At 39.2% G+C, this 22,025-nt stretch overlaps 1 protein-coding gene and 1 non-coding gene across 2 annotated transcripts in view; one reads left to right on the top strand and one right to left on the bottom strand.

Moving 5' to 3' along the window:
* The window catches only part of LOC107103225 (visinin-like protein 1), a 47,539-nt gene that overhangs the window by 8,174 nt on the left and 17,340 nt on the right, over positions 1-22,025 (top strand). Inside the window, exon 2 of the mRNA XM_015402801.1 lies at positions 4,639-4,804. Within this exon, the coding sequence (XP_015258287.1) occupies positions 4,643-4,804 (162 nt within the window). The 5' untranslated portion in view covers positions 4,639-4,642. The remainder of the gene's footprint in view (positions 1-4,638; positions 4,805-22,025) is intronic.
* Positions 13,987-14,058, bottom strand: trnae-uuc. Its single transcript has one exon. It is a non-coding gene; the product is annotated as a tRNA-Glu (tRNA).

Raw genomic sequence — 22,025 nt, forward strand, 5'->3', positions numbered from 1 at the left:
CATCCATCCATCCATCCATCCATCCATCCATCCATCCATCCATCCATCCATCCATCCATCCATCCCCCTGTGTGTGTCTCCATGCTCTGTTGCTGGATAATCTGAATTTCCCCACTTGGTGACAATAAAGGTTTTTTCTATTGTATCCTGTACTATTATAGTGTTGATGATATTTTCAGCTCTTCATAAATATTATCCAGGGATTATTATCATTTATAACTAGGGTACTTTGCTTTGTTCTTTTATTAAGCCTCTAAATTTATATGAATAAAATGGCGAAACAAAACAATAACTTCTGAAGGCTCCTGAGATAACAAGTCACAAAATAGCTACTGGTGTTATTTCTTGGACAGATTTATAGATTTATATTTCACACCTCCTGCTTTGGAATAAAGCCTGGATGTTGTCAGCCATATTCTTGAGAAATTGACAAGTAGGATGTAAAAGTCTGCCGAAAAGTATTTCTGAGGGAATTTGTAGGAGCAGCAGTCAGCTGGTGATCAATAAAAGATCCTGGACATATTGAAAGTGCTTGAGTGATATGATTAATGTTGGTCAGTAACAGGTTTGCTGTCTGACAGCTAACTTCAGAGTTGGCTGTTGTAGCATTCCTGAAACTGTTGTCTAGATTTATTTAGAAAGAAACCATTACTCACAATGTAATAAATCACTTTTATTAGAAACATAAGGTACAATAAACCAAAAAAAATGCCTCTGTTATCGCATCGATTCACTGTCGGACTCTGATGTAAAGATGTGTCGTATTGACAAGTGCTTCAGAGGAAACCCCTACATCCCTCACTTAAGTATCATTTTCTATTTTGAGAGATTTAAACCTGTTTCTGCTGACAGATTAAAGACATGTTTTCTCAGGAGAGCTTTTAGCCTGCGTATGTTCTCATCTCTGTTGTATTTATCTAGGAAACCTCTAACCATCCAGAAAACATTCAATTCAATTCAGTTTATTTATATAGCTCCCATTCACAACACATTTTATCTCAAGGTACTTTACAGAGACAATTAGGCCAGATCATACAGCGAAACAGATTCAAAGCTTTCTAAGGAAAACCAGCTAATTGCATCGACTCATTGACTCTTCAGCAGTCCGTCACACCAAGCAGGCTTGTAGCGACAGTGAAAAGGAAAACTCCCTTTTAACAGGAAGAAACCTCTAGCAGAACCAGGCTCAGTGTGAGCGGCCATCTGCCGAGGCTGACTTGGGTTCAAGGAGACAGAAGCAGACAGAGAAAAAAGCATAGATACAACAGGCAACTGTCAATCAACTCCACAAGTGGCCCCGTCCAGGAAACACACGGCCAGGCAGATGAGCTCCCAGCCAGCTCCAATGTGAGAGGATGAAAAAGAGCATATCCAGTTAGTCACAGTAAGAGAAACAGGACTACACTGAAAAACATGCCAAGCTTCAACATCTATAAACAAAGGTGTTGAAACAGGAAGAGAGCAGATTATGCTACTATGATTAGAAAAAGCAGAGAGGATAAAGTTAGAGATTGAACTAACAAATTCTGCAGAGTGGGAGAATAGAAATATTTTAAAGCAGAATGAGGAAAATGGGTGCCTATGTCCTCCAGCAGTCTAAGCCCATAGCAGCATAACTATAGGACGAAACTAATTGACCTTTTCTCTGGAATCTCTTCTTTGATCCATACAGTATATTTTACACAAAATCAGTGATGGAATGTAGAAAACCTCCAGACATTATTTATAATTTTATCACCACCAGTGAAAGATGAATGACAATAAGACATCTTTGTCTTTAGCTGCCTTTGGCTTTTGCCAAGCCTGTTTGTTTAGCACTTTTGCCCTGCATCAAGGATCCCTGGTTTTAAACCCAGCCTGTGGTCTTTCCACATGGAGATTGCATGTTCTTCCAGTGCACGCTTGTGTACAGCTCGGGCACTTGAGCTTCATTCTGCAGTCCAGAAATATACATGCTAGGTCATCTGATTCCTCTAAATCCCTCATAAATGTGTAGTGTCTGCATTTTTGTGTGACTTTGAGTTGGTCTGTGATGGACTGGTGGCCTCTTTGTCAATGATCTCCAGAGATATGCATTAACATCAATGCAGCCCTGAAAGTACGACTGAATAAATAATCCCATGGAAGGGATAGAGGCTTTTACACTTAGATTTTTCTTCAACTCAATAAACATATGTACTTATACTAGTAAAGCCTTAATATCTTCATTCATACAATTAAACAAATATTGTCTCTCACCAAGATGAAGTCCATTTCTCAAAACAGGTGCAGCTAATGCTCAACTTAGCATGTAATCACATAGTACTAGCGTATTGATTTTCCCTTGAATATTTACTTTAAACAGATCACTCTGAATAAGGTGGAATGTTTTGGCCGCTATGCTTGATGAGTGTTCAATGAAGGGTATTTGTGGTTAATAGCATCTGTCTAAAAGTATGCATGCCAAAAGCAATATGGCACCACACATTTAGTGCTGGTCTTATCATGCTGAAGAGGCTCCAAAGTAGCTTCTCAGTAAAGAGTGAGAGCATGGATGCTCCAAAATGCTTACTGTGTTTTGCAAATTTATGATAATTACAGGTTGGTTAATTGATTCATAAAATTGGTAAAGTGGCAGCTATGTACTGATTGGTGGGAAGCAGATGAGGTGGGAATTAAGTAAGATAAAATGAAACTTTGCAGTGGGCACACTCCTTCAAAAGGTTGCTTTTAGTGCTTTTTGAGGGGTTCCTTTCACAGAGGCAGATATGCTTCCTTTAGGGAAACCTGGGAAAGGAATACAGATACTGTCATGGTTTACATAAGTCACTTTGAAAAACTATTCATGCATATTTTCATTTCTTTTCACTTGGAAACATTTTCTGTATTTTATTGGAATTGTATGTGATGAACCAACATTAACAATCAGACAGTCACCAAGTTGAAATTAAAAACAACCTTTCAACCTTTTATATCCTGAGCAGCCAGCTGCCTTCAAAAGTCACATTATCAGGAGTGTGTGTATAAATATTTTTTTTTGTTTTTTTGTGAAGACCTCAGAGGCTTTTTGGAGAACATTGGAAAACATACTGAATCAAGACATTGAAGCACTGCAAGAAAGATATGGAGGACGTTTTGGAGGGTTTTAAAGGAAGATAAGGTCATAAAACAACATTTGGAGATTTGAATACATCACAAAGCTCTGTTTAATCCATCATTTGAAGATGGTCAGGGTGTATGAGACCAACCATAACATGGCCTTGGACCTGAAATGATTACAAAAACAACATTAATCTGAGAAGCAACCCAGAAACACATGGAGGAGTTGCAGTTTGTGCACGCCACAAACCTGGGTTTTAATGAAGACGAGCTAGAAAAATAAAGCTGAGGTTTAAGAAAAGCCATAAGAACCCTTTTTTTCTGATAAGCTCAGGCCATGTGGCAGATGAAGTACACTTCTGGAAGAAAAGGGTCTCTGTTGAGACCTTATTTGAACTCAATAAAACCATACCCAAAATAAAACTAAAAGGGCATTTCCTCTTAAGCACACATGGTCGTGGCAGCATCATGCTGTGGGGATGCAATTCTTCATTGATGTCATCAAAGCTGATCAGAATAGAAAACTTGACCTCTAACATCCAGTAAAGGCTACAGTGGAATGGTTTGACTCTGTATTTGTCTGCATGGACCAGCCAAATTCACACCTGAATCCAATAAAGAGCTGCAGCTAGATTTATTTCTAATTTATGTATAACAGCTGATCTGGTAAAGAGGAATGGGCAAAAAGTATTAATATCCTTACTAGGGGTGTAAGAAAAATCTTTTTTTATTAAATATTGTGATATTTTATTAGATTAGATATTGTATGATTTAAAATACGGCCTAAATGGATCTTAAATGCAATACAGATTTATAGCTAAACATCTCTTTGTGTTACTTTTATAAAACCTTTTAAACCTCCAGCCTTTAGTTGGCAGGACATTGCCTATTAATCAGCCACTCTGCACCAGCAGCAACAGAGAAACAAGATTTTGGGAGGTTTTCCAACGCTTTTTTATGCAATATATTGTCTTTCTTAATGTATTGGGTTATATCAGAACAAATCTTATCATTACACATGTATCATGATATGTATCATATCTTCAAATTCCTTTCCATTCACACCCCTAATCCCATATGTCTAAAACTGCTAGAGACCTACCTAATTTAAGAAAAATATACATCTCCAAAATATAACTCACAGCAGCTAAATTTGGAGTAAATTCCAGATCTTTATTGGGGAAAAAGTTTTTTTTTGTTTTTTTTAAACCAATTATAATTTTCCTTTTAACCTGACATATAATTAGTGTGTTGCCATTAAATACAATCTGAACTAAAACCAAAGATGTTTGTGTTTAGAATTTGTTAAAATGCATTTAAGAGGTATGAATACTTTTGCAAGGTACAATTTGTTTGTTTGCTTTTATGCAAACAAACAAATGCTTTCATTGACGCTCACTCCAAACATCTGGTTGTAACCTTGATGAATCACACTCCCAAAAAACCCTGTGCAGCAGCGCGGACAGGTAGCTCTTTGTGTTCTGCATCATTTGAATGATGTCTAACCTCACTAATGTGTTTGTGTTTTTCCTGGGGCCTCCCCCTTTTTTTGCTTTGCAGGAAAATGGGGAAACAGAACAGCAAGCTGACCCCTGAAGTGATGGAGGACCTGGTGAAGAACACAGAGTTCAACGAGCACGAGCTGAAGCAGTGGTACAAGGGATTCCTGAAGGACTGCCCCACCGGCCGACTAAACCTGGATGAGTTCCAGCAGCTCTATGTCAAGGTGTGGCTCCGCTCACTTGTTCGCTCGCCTGCTTACTCTGCATTCAATCGATTACACCTGCTTTGTCGAATTCTTTTGTGTGCTCGTCTCAAAATATGTCAAATTTGTGTTGCTGTTTCAATTACGGAGGCAGAAAAGCAGGTTGGAGGAAGATTTATGGAAGCTTATAAGGGAAAGAGGCCAGATTTCACAGGAATCTTGGTCTAGACAAGTTGTTAGGGGAATCTCAAACCAGAGAAAAGTACCTGCCAAGGCTGTTCTAGCGAAGTTAAGAAGCAGTAGAAAATGTGTATTGCGCTGAAAGGTGTGTAGTGGGAGAAGACTGCCAGCAGCTGAAGTTGGTAAAACTAAGACAGCTTGTATTTAGATAAGGAAAGAAAAAGAGAGCCTGCTTTATTTGAGGTGGGAATCGACCATAACATATCTGAACACAGACTTAAGGGCCTGTTATACTCCTGCAGCAGTGTGTCGCAGTGGGCTTGTCGCTGGTATGACGCAGATATTTTTGATTTATGCCAAGTGTGGTCTGCGCTATGTTATTCCACGCCACAAGGCAAGAGGGACAATCACCAAATAGCTGTGAGGAAGTGGAAAACCGCAAGGAGCAAGTTTGTGCAACAAGGAGGGACATGAGGGCAAAAAAGAGCAGGAATCCAGGTGGAAAAAGGGTCCCATCGTTCCCATCGAGCACACCTCGCTCTTCTAGATGGTCCAACTTCACAAGTCTTCCACATTGGCGGTCATGGCGGTATAAGACCAACAGGACACTATGGCCATCATACAAACAAAACAAGCCGGTAAGATACCAAGCAGGAAATATGCATAGTGTAGAGTGGATGTAGATTTGACCAATCAGATGCCTCTTCTCTACAATTTCGGAGAGGTGCACCAAAGTGTCTGCGGCAGGGGCGGGGGCACATTTGCGTTCACTGCGACACACACTCAGACGACCAGGTTTCTGAGAATAAACCAGCCTTTAGAATTCTGACCCCGTTCAGCAAAGTAGAAAAAATGGCTTTGTGTAGATTAAATATACAAACTGACAAACAGAAGAGGTCATTTCATTACAGAAGAGTTTGGAAAAATGAGGTCATTTTATTAGTTGCTCGATTGCTATTTAACACAAAGTAGATCAACCAGTCACAGGCTTAAACTCTACGTATTAAGCCACCTTGATATGACAAAGGTGTCTTACTTTAAGAATAACTAGACTAGAATTATTTTTTTTCTGCAGTCAAACTGTTTAAAATTTGCCTTAATGATTAATCTTTGTTACTTTGCAAATCTTGATTCTTTCATGTTAAAATTTATTTGCCATATTGTCCTTAAACAAGTGCTACCATCTGTTGGTTGAAGGTTGGCAACAGCAGTTGAATTGTTCTATTGCGGAGGTCTTCAACAGGGGGTCCGCAACCTCCAGGGGGTTCACAGAGGTACTGCATGTGGGTCACGAAAGTTTGGGTTTATTAGACTTTTCATATTCTCCCCTCCAATTTTTTCCACTAATTGAAATATCTTTAAATACACATTAACATGAATTCAAAGCTCTGTAGTAAACAGATAAATGGAGGCAGAAGATGTCTTTCAGTCATCAATGCACACATTCAGCGACACACAGGAGCTCTTACAAGCTGGGCACCGTTTCATTCACAACACCTGTCCCATCAACCAGGAATCAGAAATACTTTAATAATCCCAGGGAGAAATTACTTTCATTACATTACTCCATATGTAATAGGGTGACTATAGGACCAGTTTGATAGAACACTATTTCATACAATATATATAATTAGGTGGTCCCCGCTCCATCTCGCCATCAGTTTGGGGGTCCTTGGCCTGGAAAAAGTTGAAGACCCCTGTTCTATCGGTTAAAGCAGAGCAGCTTGATATTTGATTACTTTACAGCTACGCGTTCAAGTATAAAACCATCTCAGTCAGACACCGCTGCGGCACATCAGGAGTCGGGTCTGTGGGCAAAGCAAGCATTAAAGTTTTTCAGCTAAACTTTTAATTACCAATCACTGAGCAAAGAATTTCATGGTACTGAGACTATTTAGCCATATCAAATTCCCTGTCCCTTTCCCTCACCTGACCAGAACCTCTGTCACTTATCCTAACTGTTTGCTGGCTCCGTCTACCTTGGTAGCAGTTTTTTAAGAATTGTCAGGCCCGGGGTTACCCTTTTATATAGAGTTTAGTTAAACTTTAATAAGAACATCAAAATAGGGAACACAAGGAAAGGTAAAGGGCTTTGAACGTAGCACATAGTGAATGATGCCACAGATCGGTCTCTGTCTTTTAGGTGCTGCAGATCTTTCTGATATTTTTACTGAAAACCATCTCTTACTTTGACATAAAACAACTATAATACAACTATTTACTTGTGTACATCCTTTTTGTTGGTATTAAAAGTTGTGCTGTTAGTTGTTACATAAATGTGAGCTGTTGGGACACAAAAAAGCAAGGACAAGCAAATACTGCATTCTCATAAGGGACCCTACCTTCAAGATATCAATTTCCTTTAGAGTTACCACTGTGCCCAGATCTGCAGAAAAAGAAAATAGCAAGAGGCAAAGATAAGACAAAGTATGCAGGATACAAATCTTTTTTTATTAGTCAGGAGAAGAACGATTTGCTCACACAGTAAAGTATTAAACCCTTCCCTAACGTATTTATGTGGAGCTGCTTTTTGGAAGTGTTGGTTGGGGTCACATGAATCACCACAGCAACCAGTGATATCGCTCTCCGTTTATGAATGCTTTTGTGCCCCGCTCCATGCTCCCATGCCCACCCCCCTCCTGTATCTGGGCAGAAATCCAACAGCTAGTCTGAAATCAGGATTATGTTCACATGCTAATATCCATCCCACCGTATCTTATTAGCTCTTATGAAGCAGCGGAGATTTATTCTCGGATGTATTCATTTACTCACACAAAAGGTGGAGAACCCCATTCACAGAGTAATAGAGGATTTAGGGAAATGTTAAAATTGAAACCATGTGCATGACCCTAGATTTAAACATGCTACTGAGGCTACTACCAAATATAAATAAAGCAGACATTACCCAATCCTCCTGGCTGAAAGAATAATCACACCTGTGACCTTGTGTTCCTCAATGTACTCATTCAGATCGTGAAAACATGCAGTCTGCATGGCATGTCTTTGAAAACCTGTATGCTATTGATTGTAGCCCAGATATAACTTTGATCGTTACTAACCAGTGTTGCATTATCACTGAGGCACTGATTCTTAAAAAACAAACAAAAAAAAACACAGAAAATCTTAGAAAAATGTAAAAGCATGGACACATAATTATTTAGACACAAGATAACTATTTTTTTCTTTTTTTTGACAAAATAATCCAAGTGCCTGTGACATTTATTGATATTTTGATTGATAGAATAAGTCACATTAAATAGATATCCTGGTTCTGGCTTCGGATCTTATTGACTTATTAAAGAGCTGCTAGATCCTTGAATGAAAAGATAAACGCCCACAAAAAAACAATCTTAAAACCATCAGGATTTCTCATACCTAAGGCTGTCTGTAGTTTGAAGGCATATATATAATCATGCTTAAAATACGGTTATTTTCTGATTTTCATAATGGAAAAAAGGTTGAATTATTATGTCATCCATTTTTTTTAGATGGAATATAGGGTATAATGTATTGATTTTCTATATTTGTGACTTTTTTAGGATCTTGAATCAGGATAAACGTGCTTAATTATATTTATTAAATCTTGTAACTATTACACAAGTGAGCTAAACTGTTAGATTTTCGATGTTGATACATTTGTTGTTGGATTATGGAGGTAAAAGACACCTTGCTAATGGAACAAGACAGTTTACACTTAAAGTAAGAAAACTCAACTGCATTGTCTTATTTCAAGTGTATATTATCTAAATATCTTTTTTTTAAGAGTAAAAGACTCATTCCATTGACAAACCATCACATTTACCTACTCAAATTAAGGGTAAATACAACTTTCTTTATTTAAGAAGTTTTTACTTATTTCTAGATAATTTTTCCAGTGAAGAGAAAACATTTTAATAGTATCACTTCTTCCTCCAAACTACCTTAAAGATCACACTATCTCTAAGAAAAGTGTAGAGTTTGATAAAGTATAATTAAGCATCTACTATGACTTTAAAAGATAAACAATACATTAATTAAAAGCCCTATAAAAGTTCTATGATACGGATACATTTTGATAAGCTAAATGTTTTACATTAGCATGCTTGTATGTTTTCCAGGTGTCTTCCTCTATTTCTACTTACTCTATGGTGTCTTCCTCAACAGTGTGGATGGCAAAAGGTTTCCGTGGAAGCCTTTTGGAAGCGATCTAGAAAAACAGAGATAGATTGACTCCTACTGTATGTAGGCGGAGATAACTGTCTGTTATCAAAGGATCCTGTCAATTTGTTGAACAGACCACACGACATTTGGATCAGATGTGATGGTGCATTAGGGAGACATGACCGTTTACATATTCTAAGGAGGTACAATTGAGTTAACTTTATCCTCATGATTGCTCACCGAGAGATTTCATGTTTATTTAAATTTCTTCTGATCTGAGCATCATCTTGCGGTTGTGAAATCATTAAAGTCACCTCCCGCTGCTTTTGTGCCCCCCCATATTTCCACTTTGAGTGGTGTGTCTGGCTCCAGGCAGCGGTGCAACAATGTAAGTGAACCTTCTAATAGTCCAATGTAATCCAACAGAGCTGCTGGTAGTTTGCCAAAGATCACTCATATCCAGTTTAATGCAAATCCGATCACGCCTGTGGGGCGCGAAGATTTGATGACCTGCAACACAAGCACATGACGCAGGCGTCAGTCATTGTCCAAAGTAGACACCTTGTTTTGCTCCATCAATAACATTTATGGGTAAGAAAAAGACCTCTACAAGTGAAATGCATGACTTCCTGTTGGATGTGGGCAGGGATAAAGTGAGGTCATCAAATGTCCATGGTAACTTTTTGAACAGTGGTTTCTAAGGAAGCATGCATGAAGTTGGAGGGGCTGGACAATGCACCAGCATGATATGGCTATTTGCATATTTTAGAGTCATGTAATCCATCTAAACCTTTTTGAAGATGCATCCATCCATCCAATTTTGATTCTCATCCCAAGTAGGGACAGGGGGAGGAAGCCAGAGTACCCAGAGAAACACACACATGCTCAGGGAGAACATGCAAACTCCATGCAGAAAGACACCAGACCAGGAATCAAACCCAGAACCTTCTTGCTGCAAGGCAGCAGTGCTACCCACTACTCCCCTGATGTCCAGTTTGATCTCAAACAAATGTTTTACTGATCTTATTCTGCAGAAACAGAATACAATTAGTCCGTGAAAAAACTGAAATCTACCTGTGATATAGTTATATCTATATTTAAAAATTTTCTTTTTATTTCGTTATTATTTGTTAACCAAAGTAAATAAAAGGGACACTGGAAGCTCTAAACAGCCAACAGCATCTTCAGGGCCACAGGTTGCAGACGTCTGTACTAGATCATAAAGTGCATAAAAAAAATATCACCCTTTCTAAAATGTATTTATACATTTTTTGTTCACAGTACTGCATGAACATTAATGTTCCTGACGTATAGGAAAATAAGTTAATCGTTGCAGAAACAGCCTGGTAAATATTTAAACCTAAGCAAGAATATTAGACATTTTGCAGATTGTGGTTTGCAAACAGCAGTTATTCTCATTAAAAGTTGCTCCACCGTGAAGTGATCAGTAACATGGATTTACAGTAGCATCTTCTGTTTGACTTCCTGAGGAGCCCAGAGGAAGAAAGCACTCAGAGTAGTATAAGAATGGACATTAATCTTTTATCAGTAGCGCAAGGAAATGCATCATTGCCAGAGGGGGCTTCCATTACATAACACAGGCCTCTGCAATGAGGTAGGTCATCGGTGCACTGCCGCTAAATGCCAACTGAGTTCCTGCATCAGTATAGAAGGAAGTCATCGATTAGTTACAGTCATTGCTGAACGGTCAAGCAGTTTGAAAAAAAAAAAAAACACATCAACCAGCTGCAAAAAGTTTAATAAATACAATAAAAAAGCTCCAAAAATAAGATTCTACTAAAACAATACAGCTTAAATCTGAAAGGGTTTGAAAGGCTTGGGGGTTAAACCTATTTTTAATGGCCCCTTATTTTTTTAGTTCTATCTTTAAAAGGCCTTTTATTTAAGCCCCAAAGGCTTAAATATATAAAAATGATAGCAATAACAAACACTGTTTGCCTGCAATTTTACATCAGTGGGACAGATTGTTCCTTTAGGAGAGTGACTGCATGCGTGGAGCTGAGAAAGGGAGGGGGGAATGTGTTGGTGGCAGGGCGATGGAGGCAGAGAGTGAGAAGCAGAAAAAGGGGCAGAGGTGAGAAAACCCAAGCAAGCCAATGAAAGTGTGGTTAGATTATTTCTTAGTCATAAGGAGCCTCTGGAGTATTAGAGAAGAGTTAAATGTAGAAATGTGCGCAAAGGCGCTTCCTCTCTCATGCCAGCACCTTTGCAGTTCCTCTTGTCCAGAAGCTGCCCCCCAACAGGGTGATAAACACAGTGCTACCTCCAGCCGGCGGGTTGGACGCTGTCCTTCTGTTTGCTCCTTTTCTTTTTTCCCCTCCTGCGCTTTAGATAAAAGTAAAAAAAAAGGGCAGAAAGCAGGTGCAGCTTCCTGGCTGGAAATAATAGCCTTGTGTCCAAAGACTTTTTTTAAAGCAGTGGAACACAACGCCACATTTAGGCTTCAGTTGGTCCAAATGTTCTGTAAGTCTAATTACTTTGAAGCAAAAGCCCAATTATTTTATATATGATGAGAATCTCTACCCATCATGCTCACAAACGATAAAAGAGTAAGAGCAGAGGAGAAAAATAGTAAGAAAACACAGACAATATAAGAAACAGCAGTTAAAAAAACCATTAAATGGAAATAGCACATTTAAATGCAAATGATATGGTTCAGAAGTCAGTACTCAACTTTAATTTTCCACTTAAAACATTTCAATATTTCATTATGTCAGTATAATCACCTAAAAGGTTGGCCATTAGGAAAATAATGGAACTGAGTGAGGCTTGTGCTTATCAATAGAAAAAGTGCATTTCTCATTTTAGCAAATAGAATGATGGTAGAGGTGATGGATTAGGGGAAACTTTAGCTCGAAACCCACCATTCATCAAAGCTTCCTGGATCAATGGTTTGTGGAGGGCAAACCTGCCATGAATGAATTTGCCCTCGTTAGTCTTTATGGGATTTTGATGATTCTGTTTTATCTCCTGCTCAAAGTGTTATATTAGTGTTTTGTTCATTCTCTTTAAAAAATTTTTAAATATCTTCTTTAATCTGACTTCTTAGAAGCCAGCTTGTCAAATGCGTCATGTCCACTTCAATTTTCAGCATAAGATAGACCAAAAATACCAAGCTTCCATTTGATTTTTAGGATGGTTACTATAAAAATGTTAAGATAAATACGCTTCAATCAGTTTTCACCTCAGAGGTCAGAATTCAGATTTAGAAATGAAAACAAAACAAACTTGTTTAAGTTTCAAAAATTACTGGGATTGGTAATTTATGAGGTGAGAGATCAGATTAAATACTGTCAGCAATACAAAATAATAATTTATATCTCTGCAACTTCATCTAAAACTGGAGATGATGGAAATTCTATGCATGCTTAGTTCTAGATCCTAGTTCTAGGCCCTATTTTTTTTTTTTCTTCTATTATCGACCCAAAGTGCCTCACAATCGATAGAAACGATTGAGGTTTATTTAATGATGTTGAGGGTAACTGGGCATATTGCCTCAGCTTAGGGATTCACTCTTGAAATGTTTCTTATTTGTGTCAAAATGTAAATCCCTTTATTCACTCTACATTTTGGCAAATTCCCTTGGGGAGCAGTTGGCTGCCATTGTGTGGCACCTGGGGAGCAGTGTGGGATTAAGGGTCCTCCTAGGCCATCACTCCCCATTGATTTCAGGTGGTGCTGGAATCGATTTTTCTAATTCAGCACTTTTAATGTTTAAAAGATGTGCCATGACAAGCAATCAAACAACCGGCTATAGCATCCGATTGAAGCTAAATTAACCAAACTGCTCAGTTTAGGCTTTTATTATATTGTTAATAAGAAGATGGGGGGTTTGGCTAGCACGCTAGCTAATTGCTTTTGCATTGCAGTTTATGCTAATGTTAAGCTAACCCTAACATGTCTGCTTTCTGCTTTGATATGACTCATTGATGATTCAGCTTGTCATAGAATGATTCTATAGGGTATTTGGTGCTGGTCCTTAAGGTCTCTGAATAGGGTGTGTAAGATTGGTTGGACTGAAAATGGCATATTTGCCCTAATGCAAGCCTGGTTAAAGGCCTACAATGAAACAACAGCTTTTCTTCCTTTTATGGTATGATCATGAGTATTTAGATGAGCTGGGCGCTGATTGGTTGGTATGCCATGAGCGTATGCTGATGAAGGTTCTCAGTCATCCAGGTCATAGTCATTCCGTAAAAATTAAAAAAATATCCACTGGACTTGGTTTTCAAGATTTGAAGACGTTTCGCCATGAGCGATGCTGCTGAGCAAAGACGCATCATAGCAACAAGCACTCACTCACTGAAACATCAAAATTGTTGATATGGTAGGGTGACCAGACATCCTCTTTTTCCCTTTCATGTCCTACTTTTCATACCTAAAACAATTTCCGGGGGAATTTCAAAATCGTTGAATTTTTGTTGAATACAGTGCAGCAGAGCAGAGCAGCGAACTCCAGTGCTGTTCCGGGAACTCCGGTAAAATGCTTAGAACAAATGAACAGCTTAGCATCAAACTTTGCAGGGATCTTCTGATAGACAAAAATAATCCATGCATGTCGAGTCTTTGAATTCTATACATGCTTAGTTCTAGGCCCTGATTCCTTTTTATTTCTATTATGGACCCAAATGCCTCACAGTTGATTGAAAATCATTGAGGGTTATTTAATGACATTGAGGGTAACTGGGCATATTGTGTCAGGTTAAGGGTTCAAGTAGGAAATGTGTCTCTTTTCGTAATGTAATAATGTCCCTTTATTAACTATGCATTTTGACCGGTTCCCTTGGGTAGCAGTGGACTGCCATTGTGTGGCACCTGGGGAGCAATGTTGGATTAAGGGTCCTCCTAGGCCAAAATAGGCATTCCCATACCGGGAGTCGAACCCGGGCCGCCTGGGTGAAAACCAGGAATCCTAACCGCTAGACCATATGGGAGGTGCTGAGTAGTATCATATTTTATCCAGCAATTATCACAAGAGCCTACCTTTACAGAAGCAAACAGAGTCAAATTATGGTAGCAAATGGATACATTTTTTAGAGAGTTTTCACTATAATGAAAAATACTTTTTTTTATCCTTGGGCATCTAAATGAGATAAAAACCACAGTGGATATAGGCCAATAGTTTTTTTTTTTGCTGGTTTGGGACCCTCCTCTGCTTAAGGTTTATTACTGTTTAGGAAATCAACGGATTGCACAGAATTTACCTTCAAAGCAAAAACAGATATTAAAGGCTTATGAACTTAACTACTTTATCCTCATCATGGCTCACAAAGAGATATCATGTTTATCTAAATTTCTTCTGATCTGAGCATCGTCTTGCGGTCGTGAAATCATTAAAATCACCTCCCGCTGCTTCTGTGCCCCCCTATATTCCCACTTTGAGTGGTGTGTCTGGCTCCAGGCAGCAGTGCAACAATGCAAGTGAACCTTCTAATAGACTCTATGGTTCTTGTGTGAAACTTTCCCCCACTGACTCACCAGGTCACCATTAGAGCCATTTGTTACAGAATAATGACACTACCTGAGAAGCTGGAGGTGATTTAAATTGCCACTGTGTTTTTATTTATGTTGACTACAGTCCCGCTCCACATACTTTCAGCCCAAATCTGTACATGTGTTCTATTAACCAGTAAGATTGATTCACATAAGACTTTAAACCCACATTCCCCTGGCAGTTGGTTATATTTTAAGGACAAATCTTTACCAGCTTGATATAGCTGGGTTTTAAGGATAGAGGTGTTAACTTACTGCCAACAAGAGAGGAATTACTTCCTCCCCATACGCTGCTCAGAAGGAAACAGTTGAAGCCCTCTCTGTAGCATTGCTGTGAGACTGGCCCACAGTCAAATAGAAGCGTGCACACAGACACTGACCTGAATATAGATGTAGGGATGAATTCCGCTCCGATGCAAATTGGCTTGCACTCCCTCCAGGCTTTTTGTTGTTGACGGGTGCGGTGTGAGTGCCCATCTCTCTGCACGCCTGCCTCTGAGTGGGAGACGCCCTGAGGCCTGCAGACAGACTGACAGACAGATCACAGGGCAGAGTGATTGGAAGGTAAATGGAGCGACAGACGGACACTGACATCATCTGGCCAACAGACACCTTACCGTGAGGAACATATGGTGCCTAATCACAGGAGACAGAGGACGGACAAAAAAGACTAAGATGCAGCATCTCGTTGACATGGAACATTAATTATTAAAGAGGAGTTATTTGGAATCTCTTTGTGCATCATTACGACAGATGTGGCAGAAGGTGTATCAGGCTCTTAGGTGATTCGTTTAGTTTTACGGAAATATAACTAAGTATCCTCTCTTACTCCCTGGAAATACAGATTACAGCTAAATGGAAGCCATGCTTCAGGACCAATGTGAATATTTAAAGCCACTGATGCACTGGGTGTTACTAATGGAATATGTGATGAAAAGAGACGAAGCGTGCATGGTGGGATCTATCAGCCGCAGAAGCCATCAGGTGATATGGACGACAGTTTTGTTTCCAAAGTTGTTTTGCTTGAATTTTAAAGGTGCAAAATTAAAGTAGAAATACATTCAGACTTGATAATTATGGCTCCAACCATTCTAGAATTGTTTTAAAATTGTTGTTAATTAATACATTGATTAATTGGGAGTGCTGCATTACTTTTGCAAACAAAAAGTTTCAAGTGCAATTACAGATGACCTACTGAGATTGCTGGTGCAGTTGATGACAGGTGGGAAACTGTTGCAGACACTATTTAGAGAGAACTTATTGTGTTTCCTTTCAAACAGCTAGGAATAGGTCTACTGTTTGTACAAAACATGTTCTTTTCATTTATTTTGCACAAAATCATTAACAAATGATAAGTTTTTACCTTTTCTTTTCAGCCTATTTAACATAGAACTGCTGAAAAGGTTATATGTCTTTTCTAGTTTAATTTATGAAAGTCCAAATATGTTGATACTCTTGTTTCAGTTATTGTACTGTTGCCTCCTTCTCGACACGCCGACCACAGACATTTTTCCATGTGTTTTTGCACCTGACTTTTAAAACTTGTTTACTAAAGTAGCAGGACCTGCCCCTTGCAATCGGAGCATAAATGGCATCATAGGTAGTAAGTGATATCATTTGCATATCTTTTCCATGTTCCAGCGATCGGCACGTTAGGTTCTGCATATTTATGACGGCATTCATGGTAAAATAGACCGGACTTGCTATTTGGCTGATGAAACGGAGGAAGTTATGTCTCTGCCTGGTTTTTTGGCAATGTAGACAGTGGATTTAAAGAAAATGGGATTGAGAGAGGAGGGAAACGAATATTGAAGATCCCTCTGCAGGTCTGGACAACAGGAAGTCTGAACTTGGGATTAAACCATTGAGGAATAAGCCTTTTGGACCCAGGTTGCTTGTTATACCCATACACTGCAATCGGGATTTATTTTTAATATTGTGCATTTTCATCTCATTAACTTCATAATGCCATTCAAGATCACGGACAGACATTCTAGCACAACCCAGCATATTTAAGACCTGCCTGTTGCTGTTTTTCTCTGCCGTATATAAGCTTCATATTTAAATGGCCTATATCAGGCATCCCCAAACTCGTTCCCCAAGGGCCGCTGTCCTGCAGGTTTTAGAGGTTTCCCTGCTCCAGCACAGCTGATTTACATTGATAGTTGATTAACAGGCTTTTGCTGAACTGCAATCATCAGAATCAGCTGTGCTAAAGCAGAGAAACCACTAAAACCTGCAGGACAGCGGCCCTCGAGGACCAACTTTGAGGATGCCTTACCTATATGATGCATAATCAACTTTTTTCAGGAACCATAAAGAAATCAGTTGGTTCCATTGGTTTAATGGATATATATGCTTATATCTTTATATATATGTTAGGTTTATTCTTTATGCATCTTGTGCATTGTTATTCTGTTAGCCAGATTAGACGGAGTAGAAGGCCTTCCTTCACATGGTGGATGTCACTGTGTATACGGAGGCCATCTAATCAGGACAGCCTTCGTGTCTTTAAAAAATACACAGGATATGGGCACATGTTGGAGCCGGACTGATAAAGGAGAGCTATGTGGAATCCCGGTGTAAAGAGGCAAGAGGCATAAAGGTCAAGGCATGGATGTCGTGTCAGTTTCTGATACAGACAGTTAGGTATCCACCTGATGCAACACACGGATTCATGAAATATAAGAAGGAGGAGATGACTTTGTTCGGGGCTCAATCTTTGCTCAATATTTGCCGGATGCCCGCTGACATTTTTGAGCCCACAGCTGTGCAGACTCCAAGCAATTTCTCTGTCCTGTAACGACCTGATCTGGAATAAACACTGTTACTTTTCTACTCCTGTTTTATAGTCCTTTTTTTAATATGGTTTTACCCAGTTTGAGTTAAGAATAGTAAATAACTTGCTCCCAGGAAAAGAACCGGAAGGGAAGTTCCGAGGAGCGGCCGCTTTCAGGGGGACATAACTTCCATATTTAACATATATAAAGATTTAAAAGCAACTACAATTTTCCTTCCAATTCCAAACCTTGTGCTACTATTATAATGCCCTGCTGTTTGTTGTTGGGTGTAACAATGTGAAAGTTTTGCAATTGCAATTGCAATTTATTCAATATCTGCCTAATCAGTAACACAAAAGAAAAACAATGAATATAACAGAATAAAAGGAGCCTCTGAAGGAGCTTCATCTAAAAACAGTCACATCTTAAGTTGCCCTCCTGACTAATCCCAGCATCTCCATGTCACTTTCTTAGATTCTCAGTCTTTTATTTCCAAACTTTGTCTCCTCCCGCCTCCTCGTCGCTTTTCCTCTCTGTCCATATAGGCTTGTGGATGCTCAAAGCTAAAAATAGCTTTTGTCATCTCTGAAGCTCTGATGCCATTCTCCATCGTTGCCACAACAGTCCCCCCAAACACACAAAGGCCCCACACAAACACACACACACACTGAGCTGAAGGCTGCACAGGATCGCTCCTGAAAGACTGGAAACGTAATGTTCTGTATTGACTTAAAGAGAAAAACATGTCTGTGAGGTGCACAGCATACTGATGCAGAATCTGTTTGAATACTCACAAACCTGAAGGACACAAATTGGATAAACTGTGGACTGAAAATCTCTCTCCTGATGCGGTGGGTGAGGATTTGCAATGTTTACATAGTGCACAGGGAGGGGAATCTGGCTATGCAGCAACTGTCATTTTCTGAGACTGAAAATGTGTGTAAATTACTGAGCTGTTCTGTTTTACAGGTTAAATGGAGACAAAATGGACTGTTATGGAGAGTAAAACACAAATGCAAACAGAGACAGAAATTATAGTTATTATACTGAAAAGGATAAAAAGTTTATAGAGAGAGAGAGAAAAAAAAGTCAGAAGATTGGACCGATCCAAATGAATAGCTCTGAACCCTCCTGTGCTCTGTGGCTGCTATAAAGTGCCTCCCTATGGACTGTGTGGGTGTGATTGAATTATTCATCAGTTTTCAGGGAGGCTGACCCTCTGCCATGTTAGTGCATTCAGATGAACAAACTTTAGAGTCCACCCGAAAGGGGAGCTCAGTCTTCACCTGACTGAGCAAACCACATAGCTCCATCATCACACTCTATGGCGACTAAACAGAGCGACGCTATGAGTCTCCAGGAGCAGGCCTGAAGTCCCAGCAGGGAGCTGTGGGGGTGGCAGCAAGAAGGATTTTGAAGTAACTTTAACAAGCTTTCAGGCCATCGTCCACCCTGAACTCCTGTCTGACCTGTCAGCTTGTGTCGGTTGAGGTCAACAACTGTAAGGATAAACTATAAAATGACACCAAAGTTTCAAATAGGTGGAAATGTGCCTCACTGCGATGAAAAACAAAATGTCTCTTTATTAGTTATGCTTGAATGCGCATTACAAAACAGTTTCTTGAGTAATTATTATAGCTAGTGGGCTGCTCATTGGCATAGTGGGTAGCACTGCCACCTTGCAGCAAGAAGGTTCCAGGTTTCCAGGTTTCTATCTCTGCTTTCTTTCATCTTTTCTCTTTTTTTCTTCTCTTTTTTTCCTTTTTCTTCTTCTGTTTTTCTGCTCTATTTACATTGCAGTGTTCATATAAACTGTAAAACTCCCTGCATAATTATAATAAAGCAATTTGTATACATGAAACAAATGTAGCAGTATGGCAATTGCCATACTGCTACACTTGTGAAAGTAGAATCTGTTGGGCTCTTTTTGGCATCAAGACAATTATTCTTATTGCCACATTGCCAGACAGGACACTGTAAAAAAAAAAAAAAAAGAAGGTTCCAGGTTTGATTCCTGGCTGATTATATTTCTACATGGAGTTTGCATGTTCTCCCTAAGCACCCAGTTCTCTGGGTACTCCGGCTTCCTCCCACAGTCCAAAAAACCTGACTGTTAGGTTAACTTGCTTCTCTAAATTCTCCTTAGGTGTGAGTGTGTGTGAATTGTTGTTTGTCTCTGTGTTGCACTGCGATACACTGGTGACCTGTCCAGGGTGTACCCCGCCTGGAGATAGACACAAGCACCGATTGTGTGACGGAAGATGGACGGATGGTTTAACTAGCAAGATTCAGGTCTGATTCCTGCCATAGAGTCAAGATTTACATACAGCCTAGCCTGTTTGACAACTTTAAAGGCCTGAACACATTGGTTGATTGAAGCTTTTTAATCTCCGGGTGGGAAGATCTGCAGATTTTTTTAAACTTTTGTCTCTCAACTATACACAAATGAAAACAATTTCCCACAATTTGACTTGGACAGATTAAGAAAAGTTATAAGAAAAAAAAAACAGCGGCGCATTATAAAAAGCAAAGCCTCACTTCACAAGTCTGTGTGGCATTTTAAACGCAAACAGATAGAGAATCATCCCCATTGACTTTTAATGAGCGCTAAAAGGTTACAACCTTGTCCAACAGGATGCAAAATCAGATTTGGTGTGTTCTGATCTTTAATATGTCAACCAAACATAAACACATAATCAGATCTAAATAAATTCCCATTCTGATTCTGATTTATTCTCAAAATTTTACGACTTTATTCTCATAATATTTCGACTTGATTCTCAAAATTTAAAAAAATTTAAAAAATCTCTACTTGCTCCACTTCCTTACAAGGATAGCTCCTGCTAAAAAGACCAAAATGAAAGAACTTCCTGTTCTATTCATTCAGTAGTTAGACCTTCTCTCTCATTTACCCCTACAAAATACACTGGTACAGTTTAAACTCTTTATTCAAAGGATCTAAGCCTTTTTATAGTACTAATATACAAGATAAATTATATACTTTTTTTCAAAATGAGGCAGAGTCATGTCCTTCAGAAATATGATTCATCATCCGGAATCACTTGCTTTTATTCCACTCAGTCAAACTCATCCTTTGGTGTTCAGGTGATAAATCGAATTGTTTAGTTCAGTAACACCATTGGTTCAGCCTCCTTCTTCTGGTGCATGTAAAAAAAAGGCACACCTAGTAGAAAATTTCATTATGATTGCAAGTAATTCCTTCTACGCTTGTAGAATTACTTAGACTTAGACTTTACCGTCATTTTGTACACAGAGTGAATACAAAAAGAAATTTCTTTCAGTACAGCTCTCAAGACATTTGCATTTTCTAAAGTGCAACAGTGATAAAATGTAAATGTAAATATAAGACTGGTATATGATTTACAGTTTCCAAAATTCAACACCTTTTTTTTTAAACCCCATTTTGTACAACATTCAGCCACAAGAAACTGTTATGGAATCTGCTGGACCTGTATGGAAGAAAAACAGTCTAATTGGAATCTGCCTTTTTTTTAAACACCGAATTTTAAACACTGAATTTTTTTCGAAATTGAATTCCTTACACTCAATTTTTATCTGGTAAAAATTCAACACAAATTCAGCTGCAAAAACCTGCACCTGATTTTTTTGCAGCTGAATTTTTTTTCGGGTGAATTTTTACCAGATAAAAATTGAGAGTAAGGAATTCAATTTCGAAAAAAATTCAGTGTTAAAAAAAATCAGTGTTTAAAATTCATTGTTAAAAAAATTATGTGTTTAAAATTCGGTGTTAAAAAAAAGCCAGATTCCATAGACCTGCATCGGATGCTGCAAAGCCTCTTCCCAGAGGGCAGCAGGGAGAACAGTCCATGGTGGGGTGGTGAGGGGTCATTGATGATGTTACGGACTCGGGACACACAGCGCTGGGATGAAATATCTTTAATGGAGGGAAGAGGAGCCCCCATGATCCTCTCTGCTGTTCTCATCACTCTCCTCACTTTCTTTCAGTCTGAGACGCTGCAGCCTCCACACCACACAGTGAAACACCTGGTCAGAACGCTCTCTATGGTGCTTCTGTAGAAGGTGGTGAGGATGGGTGGGGGCAGGTGGGCTCTCCTCATCCTCCTCAGGAAGTACATGCACTTCTCTGCCCTTTTGATCAGTGAGGTGGTGTTTACATTCCAGGTGAGGGTGTCTCTGATGTGCACCCCCAGGAATTAGGTGCTGCTGACCACCTCTGCTGCTGAGCTGTAGGGAAGGTCTTTCTTTTTTACAACATTTAAACATGTTGTAGGTTATTTTGCAAGCAGTGACGATACATGGGTCGATGTCAAAGAAACTTTGATAATAAACCCCTTTCACTTTGTAGTTCTTGCAACCATAAATGCCCCTACTATTGACCCCTTCATTCTTTCACACACAAAAGGTAATCTGATGAGCAAGCCACGACTGATAGGGAACATGACACCTTGCAGCCTAACCCTACAGGGGGAATGCTGCAGTGCTGAGCTGGGGATCCCAATCCTTTATGCATGCTTTTAAAATGCATTACCCGCTTTAAGTTCAAGCAAAGTTGTTGCACACTGTCTCAGCAGGCTGTTATCTGCATCAGATTCTGTTGATCTGGTTCATTTTGCAGATTGAACAAT

This window comes from Cyprinodon variegatus, unplaced genomic scaffold (assembly GCF_000732505.1).
Source record: "Cyprinodon variegatus isolate N-32 unplaced genomic scaffold, C_variegatus-1.0 Scaffold1400, whole genome shotgun sequence".
Classification (NCBI taxonomy): Eukaryota; Metazoa; Chordata; class Actinopteri; order Cyprinodontiformes; family Cyprinodontidae; genus Cyprinodon; species Cyprinodon variegatus.